This window comes from Herpailurus yagouaroundi, unplaced genomic scaffold (assembly GCF_014898765.1).
Source record: "Herpailurus yagouaroundi ecotype Mexico unplaced genomic scaffold, PumYag 163, whole genome shotgun sequence".
Classification (NCBI taxonomy): domain Eukaryota; kingdom Metazoa; phylum Chordata; class Mammalia; order Carnivora; family Felidae; genus Herpailurus; species Herpailurus yagouaroundi.
This window is the reverse complement of record NW_024412404.1, coordinates 20,335,118-20,352,130: the sequence shown is the minus strand read 5'-3', so window position 1 is coordinate 20,352,130 and position 17,013 is coordinate 20,335,118. Positions and strand designations below refer to the sequence as shown.

At 50.8% G+C, this 17,013-nt stretch overlaps 1 protein-coding gene across 3 annotated transcripts in view; it reads right to left on the bottom strand.

Moving 5' to 3' along the window:
- The window catches only part of TSPAN14 (tetraspanin 14), a 54,345-nt gene that overhangs the window by 11,080 nt on the left and 26,252 nt on the right, over nucleotides 1–17,013 (bottom strand). For all 3 annotated transcript variants that reach the window (XM_040485586.1, XM_040485587.1, XM_040485585.1), the window contains exon 3: nucleotides 612–662. In XM_040485586.1, the coding sequence (XP_040341520.1) occupies nucleotides 612–662 (51 nt within the window). The remainder of the gene's footprint in view (nucleotides 1–611; nucleotides 663–17,013) is intronic.

Below are 17,013 nucleotides of genomic sequence, written 5' to 3'. Positions count from 1 at the left end.
ATCCCCCCCCCCCCCCCAAAGCTTCAACTGCCTCTGTCCTTCCTGACAGTAAGAGCCCACTCTCCCCACCTCACCTCTCTTGCACAGGCAGGGCGAGGAGGTTCACAGGTATGTAAAGACCTGCCTCGGCCCCACAGGGCACCCAGGGGGCGTGTTAACACAGCCCTGCTCCTTGATCTCAGAACAAGAACTTCAGGAATAAACACAACTGTGTTCAGGGACCTGCTGGCTACCAGAGGCACAGACAAGAGCAGAAGGTGGCCCCAGGCTGGCCCTAGACACAGCTACAGACAAGCCCCCAGGGCCATCTGAGGCTTCTGGGAACAGGAGAGAGGGCTCCCCACACTCATGGAGCTCAAATACCCAAACAGCCCAGTCCTGGCCTTGAGCAGGGACCCTACCATGGGGGAAGCAGAGCCAGTCACAGGACCCCAGGAGTTTTCGTCACAACTATCTCTAAGAGCTGGCTGTGTGATGATTAATGGCTACAAACCATTACTGCGTGCAAGAAATGTTTGTCGGGGAGGAGTCTGGAATAAGGAACAATTTAAGCTGAACAAACCTGGTCTGGGCTACCTGATGTCCCGGGTCCCAGTAACAGGGACACCTACCTTTTCGCTCCATGCCCACAGTCCGACTCCAAGGAAGACAACTCCAGCCAACTGCGGGGAGGGGGGAAAGGAGGGAGAGAGGGAGAGAGAGTTAGTTAGGTCCAAAAGCAGCACCATGAACGTGCTTCTTAGAGGAGCGTCCACACCGCTAGTCAAGGGATGCTCCCGGCTCATATCCATGCAGGCGGCACGGGGGTAAGGCAAGCCCTCCGTCCCTGCAGATGACAGGAACTGCACCCGGGGGCCAAAAGATGGCAAGGCATTCTGGCTAACCCGCACCTACCTTCCCTGAACATTTGGACAAACTTCAACCCCAGTGGCCCCCGTGCTCCAGAGACCAGAGGTGAAGATCTCAGAGCAGAGTCTGTCCTGGAAAAACTATGCAGTCAGAGACATGGGGCCCTGCCCTGTTTCTTCCACATTCTGAAAGCCCACCAACTCATTTCAATGCACAATCTGGTGTAGAAGACGACGTCGCCCTCTGTGACAGCTCCCCAGGTGCGTTCACAGGTCCCCGGAGCAGGTGAGCCTCTCTCCAGAGGACCGGGCACCGCTGTGGGGGACGCAGAGCCCGGGGGCACAACTGTGCTCCGTGTTATTAGTTACTGGGTATTCGTTACTGAATTAAAATAGGCCTGTGCTAAACAGTGCATTCACCCCAGAAAGGGAGCACCCCCCAATCCCACGGGGGCTAGGCTGCCTCATGTGTACTAAGAAAAAGCCCCCCCAACCCCCCAGGCACCACACAGGTTCCTGAACCAGAGAAGATTTTTCCATATAAAACAAAACACCTGGTCTCTGAAAATTAAGCTGCCTACTTTTCTGCTTAAGTACTTTATGCTGGCATCTGGCTGCCATTCATTATTACCTCACGATACACAACAGGGCTATGTCTGTCTAGAACCCACCTTTCCGAGGCATATTCTCACACTTTAAGACACTCCTGCCTCCTATGTTCACTGCTGGCCCCAGGAGGCTGGAGTGGGAAGGAGAGGCCCTTTAAAGAAAGCCCCGGGAGGTCTCAACCTCTTTGGAATCACAGACCACCTTCAGAAAATGCTTATGTGCCCAAGATTCTGGATGGAATTTCAGAGAGTTCACAGGCTCCTCGAGGCTGGGTCCCACAGCAGTCTGTGGGCCCCCTGTGAAGATGCCCTGCCTGGACCTGATCTGTCTGTTTTACAAAGCAGAACACAGGCCCCAAGAAGGCCAAGATCAAAACACCACGCAGTGCAGAAGGGCCTAGGCCCCACGTCATTCAACTAGTATTGCGTGAGTACATCTTCAGTGCCGGGCACCGTCTCAAGCTCTGGGGCCTGCAGGCAGAGCCCCCCTGCCCGGCTGGGGCTCGCACTCCAGGGAGCGACACACAGTCCTGTATATACCACACACCGGTTTTTCTACTTTTCAGTCCTCCCACTGAATTAACTAGTTGCTGGAATTAACTAGTTCCTTTCCCTCCCCAGTTATCTATGCTGCAGGGGCAGACAAGCCCAAAGGTGACCCATCACTGCCCATTGAATCCTGCAGGCTTCCCTCCCCGCCATTCCGCCAGGTCCCCAGTGACCGACCCTCTTGCCAGAGCTGGAGGTCAAGTCTTTTTTTTCTTCCCCCCCCCCCCTTTATTTGACCTGACCAGACACAGCTGGTCCTTCCCTCCTACGCTAAGGCGCTCAGCTTTGGGGGCACGTAGTGCTGTCACTCCTCAGCCTCCCCTGCTGGCTCGTCCTCCTCCAGGAACATCCACATGCTGGCCTCAGTCTGGGCCTCCTTGCCCTCCCCGGCGTCCTCTAGGTGAGGCCATAAGTCACATGGCCTGACATAGCATGTCTACACAGCTGACCCATAAGTCCCAATCTCCAGCCCTCCCCGGCGTCCTCTAGGTGAGGCCATAAGTCACATGGCCTGACATAGCATGTCTACACAGCTGACCCATAAGTCCCAATCTCCAGCCATAGCGGCTCCCGGGTCAAATACCCTATGTCCAGCTGACTTGTCCACATATGGTGGGTGACACCCTTTGCTCTCCCAACCCCAGCCCCTGCCAACTCTTCCCCTTCTCATTAAATGGTACCACGGCCACCTACTCCGTTGTTTAGATCAGAAAACCTACACCTCTCATGCCTGATGCCTCTTTCTACCCGACTCCCACTCACCCTGCCCTCTGTTGGTTGCACCTTCAAAAGACTTAGTGCATCGGACACTCTCTCCCTCTCTGCTCCTACCTGTCCATGCTCCACCCCTGCAGGTCTGGATCCTGCAGGGGCCTCCTCACAGGTCCCTAAGCAACTAGAGCAATCCTTTAAAAACATACATCGATGGGGCACCTGGGTGGCGCAGTCGGTTGAGCGTCCGACTTCAGCCAGGTCACGATCTCGCGGTCCGTGAGTTCGAGCCCCGTGTCGGGCTCTGGGCTGATGGCTCGGAGCCTGGAGCCTGTTTCCGTTTCTGTGTCTCCCTCTCTCTCTGCCCCTCCCCCGTTCATGCTCTGTCTCTCTCTGTCCCAAAAATAAATAAACGTTGAGAAAAAAAAAAAAAAACATACATCGAGTAACTCCCCTCCTCAAAACTCTCCAAGTCACTTCCTTTTACACTTAGAATAAAACTCCTTGCCATGGCCCACCAGGGCCTATGCAACCAGGCTTTGGCTCATACAACTCTACTCTCCGGGCCAGCCTGGCACTGTTACTGTTTCTGGAACTCGCCAAACTCGTCCCTTCCCTCAGCCCAGAATGTTCCTCCATGTCCCTTTCGGGCTTCCTCCCTCATTTCACTCAGGTCTCCTCATTTCACCTCCTCGGAGACCACCCAAGGTGGACAGCTCTCCATCTTTCAGTCCTGACCTCCTTTTTCTGCTTGATTTTCTTCACGGCACTTCCCGTGGACCACATGAGCTGTATGTCTGTCTATTGTGCCTCTCCCACTTAAGCCCAGAGATGTTTTCTGTTTTGCTCAGGGTTGCATCCCAAGAACTTGGAGAAGGACTTGGCTATGTTAGGTACAGACTAGGCACAAGTGAGTGAGTCGCCAGGGCTCCAAGACCAGGGTGGTCCTTGCCCGTGGTCTCCGGCTCTCCTCCCAGACATGCTCCCGGGTCTAATTCCTCCAAATGCATTCAGAGCAAATGAGGGTCAAGCAAAAGCCCAGTGTGGCCCAAGTCCATCATCAAGTCCTACAGAGGCATTAGGATCAGGACAGGGCCTGGAGGCTTGTCCTTCCCTACGCCCCTGCCTGGCCGCTTTCCACGACAGCCTGCCTACCACCTGGCACCATGGAGGGCAGGGAGAGAATCCTGCCATCCCGCCCCCCCCCCCCGCCAACCCCCAAAGACCTCTGGCTGAGTCATGGCCAGCTCCCTCCACTGAAGCACAGATTTCCTTCTCTCACAACAACTGGGCACTAAGAAAAGGGCTCATGGTTTGTTCCATTCTGTTTTAAAGAAAGAACTAAAGTTAACTTGCATCAGAAAGACAGGAGGAACCGGCAGCATGGTGGGATCACATGTTAGGTCATGGGTTCTGTGAACACTGGCCCCAGGCAGGAACTTTGGGGGCCGATAGTCATTCTAGAGATGAGGAGACTGACGGAGGACCAGACAGGGGAAGTGGCCTGTCTGGGAGCTCACCCGACAGCCCCGTGGAAGAGCCAGGACAGGACACTGGCCAGCTTAACCCAGCTCCCAACGGGGCCTCTTCTCTGGATCTCTCTGGGGCAGATGGTCCATGGGGCAGGGCTGTTGTCCCTGGCTGCCAACCATCTCGGAGTGACAGTTCAGCTGGGTGCTTTCCAGATTCCGAGTAACCTACTTTGTCTCTCTTTTATGACCTGATCAAATTCCCTCCCAAAGGATGGGGCCTAATTCCCGCTAAGCCCAAAGGGAGGCCGGCCTTGGCCCATGAGGTATGCACACCACTGTGGTCACCATGGCAAGCAGGACCGTTCTTTTCTGTGTTAAACACTTAATACACTGAAAGGGCCCCTTCCACACCCCGTAATACTGGCGCTATTACCCCATCTTTCAAACAGGAAAGCTCAGAGGCAGAACAATTCGGTTCTTTGCCCAAAGTCACAGAGCTGGCTAGTGGCAGGGTTAGAACCAGACCCAGGCGTCTCTGACCCTCCTGCCAGCACGTTATCCCACCGACCCCCAGGCCAGAAACAGCAAGCGGCAGCCAGAGCTCTCCACCACAGGAGCAGGCATGGGGGCCCGATGGCACGGGGGTTCCACAGAAGGGGCTTGGGGCCGTGTAACTCTGAAGCCAACCACCCGTATTGTCGGGTGGTGAGGCTCATTCTGTGTCCCAACTAGAGTTGGTGGGTGGCCGGGGAGCAGGGCCTCTTTGGGTGTCACTGTAAATGCTACAGACCTCTCCACCCTAGGCAAAGCCGGCCCCCCCCGCCCCCCACCCCCGGGCCGCGGGGCGGAATTAGGTGGGGGCGCCGCTTGGGGCACTCCTGGGCTGGGAGCCACACAGAATCTGCTCACCATGTGAGCAAGCCTGTGGCACCTCACCCAAGCACGTTCAAGTGACAGTGAAAGTGTAGACACCTGGCCAGGCCCGGCTGGACGGGAGGAGGGTGCCAACACCAAGCAGCTCAAAAGCAGCCCCTGATCACCCACAATTTAGCGGCCTTAGCCTCTTGCAAGACTGCATTTTGGTGTGTGTCAACGTACTTAGGCAATTCTTGCAGGTCCCAGAGGCCTTTGTGCAGTGAGTTCAAGGCAAACCACCAGCAGCAACGCAACCTTTTCAGGCTCTGCCCACTGGTCTGTGGTTCTTGCAAATCCCCCGGCTGTCAGTAGGTTGACATGCCTACGGGAGTCCTAGAGAAAAACCCAGAAGGACACTCGAGAGGAAGCCAAACTCAAAGCAGACCAGACCAGTGCTGAACAAACAGCACAAGTCAGCTGGTCCTGGTTCTAGTCTCCACTCTGCAACTTCCTGGAGACAGGACTTCATGCCAAGTCCAGGAGCTCTCTGTGCCTATGACTTCCTCTAGAAAATGGGGACGACCCCTCCTGGGTCATAGGAGGGTTCTAAGGATCACACGTGACATGCTCACCCCAGGGCATGGAGCCAGTCCAAGCGAGCCTGGCCCTCCTGCAGGGGAGGGGAGCAGAGCAGAGGCATGGAGGGGCCTTCCAGATGCCACCAGCCTTTGGACTGAAAGTCTCTGTGCCCAACCCCCAATAGCTCCCAGCTCGAGACTTTGTCCTAAGACAAAGTCCTCCTTTCCAGAGGCATCTCTTTTATTGGGTCTCAGGAGACAACAGTGAATTCGAGTTTAGGGAAACAGGGTCTCTGGAGGCTTTTGAAGCAAGATAAGAAAGAATGATGGAAAGAAAACAGGACAGAGAGTGGAAGAAGCTATAAGAGAATCTCAGCTCTGTTTCTAATTCACCCTGTGGCTTTGAGCAAGCCATCCCTCTCTTGGACCTCAGTTTGCCAATCTGCAAAACCGAGCAGTTGGGAGGCAAATCGTCTCCAAAGGCCTGTATACCTTCCGCTGCCTAAGCTTTGCCATCACAAATCATGCCAGGTAGAGACCCGTGGTCCTGGCGCTCTCCAGAACAGGAGATTCTGACCCTAGAGCCGGAGTTCGGAGAACACCAGAGATGTTCCAGTCACTTGTGAAATGCTAACGATACAAGTCATTGGCCAGAAAGAACGCCAGAGGGCACACACGCCGGGCCCAACCTCACCCTGAGAGCCCAGGTGGCTGAAGGGGAGTCTCAGGATTATCTGTGGGGTTAGGAAGCCTCACCCCTCTAGACTGTAGCCACTCTGAACCGTCACCAATGCAGGGGATGCCTCCTTCAAGTAGTCCCACATTCAGAGAGTCTGAACTAAGCCACTTCCCTGTGGGAGTCTGGAAGGTCTGGGAGCCGGAAGGGATGCTGGAGCCCAGCTTCCTCATTACAGAGGGAAACAGAGCCCAGGGCAGGATGGTGCCTTGCGCAGGGTCACACAGCTATCACACACCAGCTTTTCCTCTTTCCGGAAGGGCGGTTCTGAAAAAAAGAAGCATGTGTGCCCTTCCCAGCACAGCCAGCAAACACACACCAGGGGCCCCAGTGAGAAGTAAGGACTACCCAGAGGACTCCGGGGGCGGTTTCCACAGATGTCTCTGAGTTTCCCGATAACAGACAGCCCACCCCGAGCCCCACCCAGGAATCAGACTGTGTCAAGGTCTTTGAAAGGAAGGAAGGAGGAAAGGCAGAGTCATCCAAGGGAGGTTACAGGCAGCTCTCCAGGTAACAGCGAGAAGGAACCCCAGCCCAACCCAGCCTCAGCCTCACCTTCTCCCAAGGTTCTGCCCTTGCTGGCACAGTTCAGTGATTAACAGTGGGTAGAAAACCAAAATACTAAGGCCAGCAGTTGACATTTCTGTAAAGGGCCAGATAGTAAATATTTTCAGCCTTGTGCTGGGTGATCTCTGTTTCAACTACTCAACTCTGCTTTTATAGCAGGAAAGGAGCCATAGATAATATGTAAACGAATGGGCAGGGCTGTGTTCCAATTAAGTTGTATGTGCAAAAACAGGCAGGGAGCCAGGCCTGCAAGCCGTAGTCTGCCAAATCCTGCACTAAACTATCACACCAAAACCATCTGGACCTCAAGACGAAAGACAGGATTTCCTTTAGCTCGGCCACACAAACCCCAGAGCATCCCTATAATTCGTGTCCCCAACTTGGGATAGTTTTTATATTACCTGAACAGGTCATAGTAGCCTAAAACTGTAAAAAATCCCAAACGATACAGCCCCACAATGGACTATTATACAACGAGAATCAACGACCTACAACTACATACGACAGTGTGAATGAATCTCACACGCAATGTTTAACAAAAAATGTCAGATTCAGAAGATATTACACTGTTAAAGGCGGTGTCACGGACTGAATGTTTGTGTCCCCCAAAATCCAATGTTGATGCCCTAATTCCCAATGTGATGGCAGTTGGAGGTGGGCCTTTGGGAGGTAATTTAGGTTAAATGAGGTCATGAGGATGGGGCCTCCATGATTAGTATCCTTATAAGAGGAAGAGAGACAAGAGCACCCTCTGCCCTGTAGACACAGCAAGAAGGCAGCCGTGGGGAAGCCAGCGAGAGAGCGTTCCCCAGAACCCAACCCTACTGTCACCCCAGTCTCAGACTTGCAGCCTCCAGAAATGTGAGAGATTAATAAACTTCTGTCATTTAAGTCAGCAAGTTTATGGTATTTTGTAATGGCAGCCTGAGCAGACCAAAACAAGAGGAATGCTTCAGAGGAAAAACATCTAGCATCTGATCAAAAGCTACTAGACAGGAGTGCCTGGCTGCCCCAGTCAGTAGAACGTGCTACTCTCCATCTCAGGGTTGTGATTTCAAGCCCCACATTGGACATGGAGCCTACTTTAAAAAAACAACAACAACAGCAACAACAAAAAACAGTACTACACGGGCAAGAAGGGAAAATAAATGTGATCTATAACAAGGAAAAATATTCAGTAACTAGAAAAAGACACAAACATTACAGAGGAGATGGAATTAGCTAAGACTTTAAAAACATATTTTAGGGGTGCCTGGGTAGGTCAGTCAGTTAAGTATCCGACTTATGATTTCAGCTCAGGTCACAATCTCACGGTTCCTGAGTTCAAGCCTCGTGTCCAGCTCTAGGCTGGCGGTGCAGAGCCTGCTTGGGATTCTCTCTCCCTCTCTCTCTCTGCCCTCCCCAACTCATTCTCTCTTGCTCTCTCTCAAAATAAATAAAAACTTTTTAAAAATCTTTAATAAAAAAATTTTTTAAATAACACAGATATTGTACATATTCTTGAGGACTTAAAGGGAAACATAAACATAATGAGGAAAAGATATAGACAACAGAAGATCCAAATGGAACTATTAGAAATAGAAAATACAACACTGGACGTTAAGAATTCACTAGATGGGTTTAAATTTTTTTTTTTTTAACGTTTATTTATTTTTGAGACAGAGAGAGACAGAGCATGAACAGGGGAGGGTCAGAGAGAGGGAGACACAGAATCTGAAACAGGCTCCAGGCTCTGAGCAGTCAGCACAGAGCCCGACGTGGGGCTCGAACCCACGGACCGCGAGATCATGACCTGAGCCGAAGTCGGCCGCTTAACCGACTGAGCCACCCAGGCGCCCCAATAATTCACTAGATGGGTTTAATAGCAATTGGACACTATAGAAAAAAGGATGAGTCAATTTAAAGACAAAGCAATAGGGGCGCCTGGGTGGCGCAGTCGGTTAAGCGTCCGACTTCAGCCAGGTCACGATCTCGCGGTCCGTGAGTTCGAGCCCCGCGTTGGGCTCTGGGCTGATGGCTCAGAGCCTGGAGCCTGTTTCCGATTCTGTGTCTCCCTCTCTCTCTCTGCCCCTCCCCCGTTCATGCTCTGTCTCTCTCTGTCCCAAAAATAAATAAAAAAACGTTGCAAAAAAAAAATAAAGACAAAGCAATAGAAATTATTTGAACTCAGGGGCAGGGGTTGGGGGGGGGGGGGGCAATGAACAGAGCCTCAGTGACCCATGAGACTATAAGGGGCCTGAGAAGAAAAAGGGGAGAGGTGTGTATTTGAAGAAATAGTGGTCAAAGGAGTCCGAAATCTGATGACAACTATAAACCCACAAATCCCAAAAGCCCAATGAACCTCAAACAGAATAAAGAAAACCACACCAGCCCATATCATAATAAAACCAAAATCCAGGAATAAAGAGAAAACTGTTGAAGTGAGCCAGGAGGGGGAAGACAGGATACATTCCATACAGAATATGCATATACAAGGTATTTTAACCAAACGAAATGAAAACATATCGAAATGTGTGGGATGCAGGGGCGCCAGGGTGGCTCAGTCGGTTAAGCGTCCGACTTCAGCTCAGGTCACGATCTCATGATCTGGGAGTTCGAGCCCCGCATCGGGCTCTGGGCTGATGGCTCAGAGCCTGGAGCCTGCTTCCGATTCTGTGTCTCCCTCTCTCTCTGCCCCTCCCCCGTTCATGCTCTGTCTCTCTGTCTCAAAAATAAATAAACGTTAAAAAAAAAAATTTAAAAAAAAAAAAAAGAAATGTGTGGGATGCAGAAAACAAAGAGCATCAAATACCTATACTAGGAAAGAAGATCTAAAATCAATGATCTAATCTTCTGCCTTAAGCAGCTAGGAAAAAAAAACAACAAAGTAATCTTAAAGTAGGAGAAAGTGAGGAAATAATATAAACAGGAACAGAAATCAATGAAATAGACTGGAAACAGACGGTGGGGATAGCTGCACGGCAAGGTGAATATACTTAATACCACTATGCATGGAAACATGATTCCAATGATACATCGTTATATGTGTCTTACTACAATTTGCAAGATAAAATTTTAAATAATTTTTAAAGGGACGCCTGGGTGACTCAGTCGGTTGAGCGTCCGACTTCGGCTCAGGTCATAATCTCGCGGTTCATGGGTTGGAGTCCCATGTTGGGCTCGGTACTGACAGCTCAGAGCCCGGAGCCTGCTCCAGATTCTGTGTCTCCCTCTCTCTCTACCCCTCCCCCACCTGAGCTCTGTCTCTCAAAAATAAACATTTAAAAAAAAAATTTTAGGGGCGCCTGGGTGGCGCAGTCGGTTAGGCATCCGACTTCAGCCAGGTCACGATCTCGCGGTCCGTGAGTTTGAGCCCCGCGTCAGGCTCTGGGCTGATGGCTCAGAGCCTGGAGCCTGTTTCTGATTCTGTGTCTCCCTCTCTCTCTGCCCCTCCCCAGTTCATGCTCTGTCTCTCTCTGTCCCAAAAATAAATAAAAAAAGTGGAAAAAAAAATTAAAAAAAAAATTTTTAATACAATAATTTTAACATCTTTAAAGACATTAACGAAACAAAAAACAGAAGAACAAGGGAGAAACATGACCTAAACTAAAAGAAATCAGATAAGAGAGAGGGTCAATTGTAAGAGGGACAGGAAGCAGATGGACAGTGGCCTGAGGAAGGGGTACAAGGGAATGACAGCAGAGGAGCACAGAAAAGTTTCTGAAGTGCTAGAAAGGTTTTCTATCTTCACTGGGATGATGGTGGTTTCATGGAGTATACAGCTGTCAACTCATGGAACTGTACTTGAAGTGAATAAATACCATTCTATTGAATTTACACCTCAATAAAGGGGATATTTAAAAAGTATTTCTGGGGGGCGCCTGGGTGGCTCAGTCGGTTAAGCGTCCGACTTCGGCTCAGGTCATGATCTCACGGTTCGCGGGTTCGAGCCCGCGTCAGACTCTGTGCTGACAGCTCAGATCCTGGAGCCTGCTTCGGATTCTGCGTCTCCCTCTGTCTCTGCTCCTCCCCTGCTCTCACTCTGTCTCTCTCTTTCTCTCAAAAATAAAGATTAAAAAAAAAATTTTTTTTTAAAGTGTTTCTGGGGAAAAAAAGAAGGTACAACCAAGATAGGAATAGGGCACTCCCACACACAAGACACGGCAGTAGACTGGGGCATGCCAACTGGGGAAGGATGCCCCTCCATTTACTGGGGAAGGATGCATAGTTCTACACACCACCAGCTACCCAGATTTGACACTAACCTGTGAGCACTCAGTAATCATATGTGCTGGGCAATGACCATCGCAGAGCCCCGTGAGCGGCCCTTCCTCAAGCCTCCCACGTGCTCAAGGGAGATGAGGAGCTGAAGCCCTATAGGGAGTAAGCATCAGGGTGTTCTAGTGGAATCTCTGATTAAGCAATCTTGCCCTCTGACTTGGCAAGTGCAAATGTAGAAAAATACACACTCACACACCCCATGTGCCAAGAGATAAGGCAGTCTATTTCCTATGAATTGGGGCAGCCCTTCGAGAGAAGTAATTTTGACAGTATAAATATGTCGGTCAGGTCAAAACAGCATACACACCTTCTGACCCATTTAATCTCACTCCTGGGAATCTATCCCAGCAAATAATTTCCCTGCCTTGCCCGAAGGGAGGAATCTGTATTACACTAACCAGTCACTGCATCCTTATCTAGGATAGTAAAAAAAAAAAAAAAAAAAAAATATTGGAAACAACCGAAATGTCCAATATGGGTATTTCCAAAAATACAATCAAGAAGACTCTGTGGTGACCTAGAATGTTCTAGGCTAGCTGATGCTGACGTGAAAACGCTGACCTCACGACTACAAGGATTCTCTCACAAAGATGGGAGACCACGTGCAACCGAAGACAGAACGGAGCCTGAGGAGGGAACTCGGTAAAGCGGGGGTGCCTTGGGTAAGCTTCTAGAATTTCCATGCGATTACAAAAGTTTGTTAAATAAAACTTGAAGAGAAAAAAGGTACCACTTCTCAGGAGTGGAAGTGAAAATACACTACACATATTATTAAAACACTAGACTTTCCTTTTTTTTTTAATTAATGTATTTATTTTTGAGAGAGAGAGAAAGCGCAAGGGGAGGAGGGGCAGAGAGAGGGAGAGGGAGAATCCCAAGCAGGCTCTACACCGTTGGCACAGAGCCCGGCTTCGGGCTAGAACCCACAAACTGTGAGATCATGACCCGAGTCAAAGTCGGATGCTTACCCGACTGAGCCACCCAGGCGCCCCTGGACTTCCCTTTTTGATTGACCTAATCACCCAGAGACAGAAGCAGAGAAACCACATGGACACCAGGGGTCAAGCCTTGGGGTCTGGTGTTACACGGACAGAGTTCAGCTCAAATAAGGGCAACTCTTTGTCAGTCAGAGGGATCCAGAGACATTAGCTCTGCAGGATGTGGGGAGTCTGCTATCAAAGGAGGAGCGCAGTCAAGTCCAGACACAGAGAAGACAACCCGCCACCCACACAGATGCTGGGGGAGGGGGAGGGAGCTGCTGGTTCAGTCCTTCCCCGGCAGACTCGCTTTGCCTCTCTCGGGTAGGGTGACCGCACATCCTGGTTTGCCTGGGACAGTCCTGAGATACATCCGAGATACGTCTGAGAACTCTTAATAAGCTCTCTTTCACTCTTAAAAAGTTTCCCGACTCCAGCCATAAATTACATATTCACCCGTGTCAGGGGAGGCCTTTGTCACTTTGAAGGAAGGCACCTGAAGCCACTCTGGTCACAGCACAGATGCCCACGACTCTCCTCTCACCTAGAAACAGGCTGCCCATTGGGCTCGGAGGCCAATTCCCGCACTTCGCAAGCAGGGAAGCTGCGGCCCAGACCTGCCCGAGTCGCTACAGCGGCCAGTGGCAGGGGGACTCTCTGGCCCGTGTAACACAGGCTTATTGTCTGTGCCACAAGGGGCCTCAGTTCTCCACTTTTAATCCATCTCTGAAATAGATCCAGGCAGGGGCTTTATCTGAACCTCTGCAGATTGAACTCAATGCTGTGGTGGGAAGCAGTCCTGGGGTTGCAGACATCATCTGAATGATTCCCTCCAGAGGATTCACTCAGCAAAACCAAGAGAGCTCAAATTCTTTTTGGAACCAGGTGGGGTGAGAACAAAGAAAAGGGCTCTATCCGGTGCCGCCTCCAGGGTCTACCTGACCCAGCTGCCCCTCCCCTGCAAGTCAAAGGAGACTGCTTTTTCATCTGAATTGTGGCCAAGTATACACAACATAAAACGTAAACTCCGCAACCATTCGTAAAAGTACGGCTCAGTGGCGCTCAGTACACAGTGTTGTGCACTGTGCGCTGCCTCCGCCTTACAAAACCGGTGCTCGGTACCTACTCAACCCTGACGCCCCACTCTCCCCTCCCCGGCCCCTGGCCGCCACCATTCTACTTTCCATCCTGAAGCCTCTGACTACAAGGTTCTGCACATAGGTGGGATCATACAGTATTTGTTCCTTTGTGACAGGCTTATTTCACTTGGCGTATGTCCTCGAACTCACCCATGTGGTGGCGTGCGTCAGAATTTCCTTCCTTTTTAAAGGCTGAAAAATATTCCATTGCACATACGGAGCACATTTTGTTGATTCATTCATCTGTCGGTAGACGTCTCTACCGAGACGCTTTTGCTCGGTAGAAGCAAAAGATAGTTGCTTCTATCTTTTGGCCGTTGTGAAGAATGCTGCTATGAACACACGTGTGCAAATAGCTCTCTGAGACTCTGCTTTCAATTCTTTCAGGTCTATTCCAAGTGCGGAATTGATGGATCATACGGTACTTCTATTGTTCACACTATGAGGAACCTCCCTACTGTTTCCCAGAGTGGCTGCACCAGTTTGCATTCCCACCAACAGTGCACGAGACTTCCAATTTCTCCACATCCTCGGCGACATCTGCCACTTTGGGGTGTGTGTGTGTGTGTGTGTGTGTGTGTGTGTGTGTGTGTGTATGTGAATAACAGCCATCCTAATGGGTGTAATTTGGTATCTCCTTGCGGTTTTGATTTGCATTTTCTTAAGTCAGAGTGATATTCTGCACTTGAAACAGGTCTCACTAATACAAGCAAAGAATGACTATGATTAAAAAAAAAAAAAGAAAAAGAAAAAGGTAGAGGGGCACCTGGCTGGGTCAGTCAGTAGAGCATGCAACTCTTGATCTCAGGGTCATGAGTAGAGCCCCATATTGGGCATGGGGCCTACTTAAAAATAATTAATACGTACATACATACAATTTTTTTTTTTTTTAAGTAGAAAGTGCTAGTGTCCTTGAATGCTGCACTGTTTCCTGGACAGCCCCGTGAGAAGAACCGCATGAGGCCCAACCCCATGCTCACTCTGTACACACACATCAGCTCCGTCCACATTTCTCACCCCAAGCGAATATTAATGGTCCCTTGGGGGAAAAAATCTCAGTCCCAAACTGTAGGTAGGGAGCTTTAAAAAAAAAAAAAAAAAAAACCCTATTCGACTGTTACAGGTGTGTGTTAGTACACAAGTAATTCTGAACGGGGCCAAGTGCCCAATAAAACCTTGTGTTCATTCCAGCACCTAGAATCGGGCACGGAAATGACAGGTTGCTTCTGCATATTTGAACCTGCCTGCTGGGCCCAGGTCTGCCAGCAAAGCCGTAGTCCCGTCCCGCTGTGCACTGCGAATTCATCGAAACAAAACAAATACAAAAACACTCTGTGCAAAACAACCTATGCTTTGCTTCAAAATAATCGAGGGTGACAGGGGAGGATATAAATTTTCAAAGACTGGCTAATGAGTTGGTAACTGTTGAAGCCACGTGATGGGAACATGGAGGTTTGTCAGACTGTTCAATTTTGGTATTTGCTCTATGTAAAAAAAGAATACTTTCTCGGAGTCTCTGAGGAGGTAAAGCTTGGCATAGGGTTTTACACATTTTCAGCAACCTCGGGAGGCAGGCAGCAGGCCTGTGCCATCGATATTTCACAATGAAAACGCGAAGACTACTCAGTATCACTCAGAGCGGGTCAGAGTCCAGACTGGCACCGGGGTGCCCCCCGCTGCACCCACCATGCTCTTCCCTGAAGGCTCTGCGCCCCACTTCTCAGGCCTCACCCCACACTTAAGCTCCTGTGCAGAAGACAGGAGATAACTGCTAGGGACCCAGCAGGGAGGCGTCTGGCCACCCTCGCACTTTCCCAGCCAAGCTCTCTCGTGCCTCGTTTTCCTGGCTGTTCCTTTTTGTCCCCTCCTGTTCTGCCCCAGTGCACACTAACTGAGAAACAGACTCTCGGCCACACATCGGCAATCCTGCAGAACGCCGATAACACTGCAGCCCTTTTCAATCAAGCAGAGTACAACTCGGAATTCATGAACTCCCCTATTCGAATCTGGGGCTGCCGAGGTGTTACTGGACAAGTTGGTAAAGCTTCCCAAGAGCCAAGAGTCGGTTCTGAAAAGAATGTGAAGAAACAGGGCATTAGCGGGCCCTCAGTTACAGCAGCGGGAAGTTTCGCTCTAGCTGAACAATTCAGGATGACCTTCGAAGGTCAAGGCGCCAGACCAAGCAAGCACAGCCTGGGGGTGGGAGAGAACAACACGGACCACTGGGCGTACAAGTGTCCAAAGTGTCAGACCGCCTGTCTGCCACCTGGCCCTCCACCATACACCTGGCCTGTGGGTGGGGCCTCCGGGTGGGGCCAGGCTGCGGGAGCCGTGCAGATCCAGGAAGCCACACACTGCGAGGATGAGGCAGCCTCCGTCCTCCCATCAGGAGAAGCCCAAAGGAAACCCGTCGAATGTCCTGTATTGCCTTATTTCAAGGAAAATGACAAAGTTGCCGGGACAGACAGGCTGAGCACAAAGACGTGGGGTAAACAGCCACGCACTGAATATCACCCTGTTTCTCCAGGACAGGCACACACAAAAAACCCCAAAACTTTGAGATAAACCATCAGGAGACGATGCTATAATATCAAGGGCAAAAGCTGGGAAGTCTTAACGCAAGTCTGCCTTGTTCTCAAGAGTTCGAGTCCAAACAGGGCATGCCAGAAATCCACAGGAGAGGCAAAATGTGGCATCACGGCCACTCATTCTGTCCCTCCCTCTGCACATGCCCCCACCCAGATACTGATAAGCAATGCTTGCTTAAGGTGTTCAATCGCGTCCCCGCACCCACCTGCATAGACTCAGTGTCTGCTTCTCCTGGACCTACCCCCCTGGCGACACACACATGCTAGGATACCTCCCGTAATGCCTTGACCATCTCCAGCTAGTGCTCGATTTTTCTGCTCTTCTTTAGGGCAGAGCCCTTGAAAGATCTGTCATGAGTCATAGTCTCCACTGCCCCACGTCCCCCTGGCTCCTTGGCCAGCTCCAGGTGGGTTTCCATCCCCCAGAGCACACAGCAGGTCTGGTCCACGTCACCAACAACGTCCACTTTGTCAAGGCCAATGCCAATTTTCTGTCCTCATCCTACGTCACGCCCCTGTGGCACAGCTGACTGTTCCTCTGTCCTTGAGAGGCTTCTATGATACAAAGTCTCCTGTCCACCCACTCACAGCCAACTCTGGAGCCGACTTTCCTCTTCAGGGTCCCCTCTAGCACCCCAGGACTTGACCTTCACACCCCTCCCTCCTCTTCTCAGTCAGCACACTCTCCCTCAAAGACCTCATCTAGCGTCCCCGCCACCGCCCCGATGGTAGTGAAGTCTTTCATCTCTAGGGTGGCCGCAGACAGGAAACAAACATCTCCATGTGGCTAAGAGACCGTTCTCCCTCTTCTGTCCCAAAATTCTATCTCAGAACATGAGACCCCCATCCATCCCTTCACTCTGCAGAACCATTCCAAAATCAGATCCAACTTATAACCTCAGAGTTACTGAAAGTAGAGAATAATTCCAACTCCTTACTGACAACTGTTAAGGTCCTACATGCCCCGGCTCCTTCATGACTCTGTCCTCCCTCGTGTCCCCTTCTCCCTTGTACTCGCTGAGCTCCAGCCACAAGGCCCAAGTCCCTTGCCCCTGCCAAGCGCAGTCCTGCCTCAGGGCCTTTGCAAATGCTGCTCTTCTTGCCTATAGCTTTCTTCCCAGACCC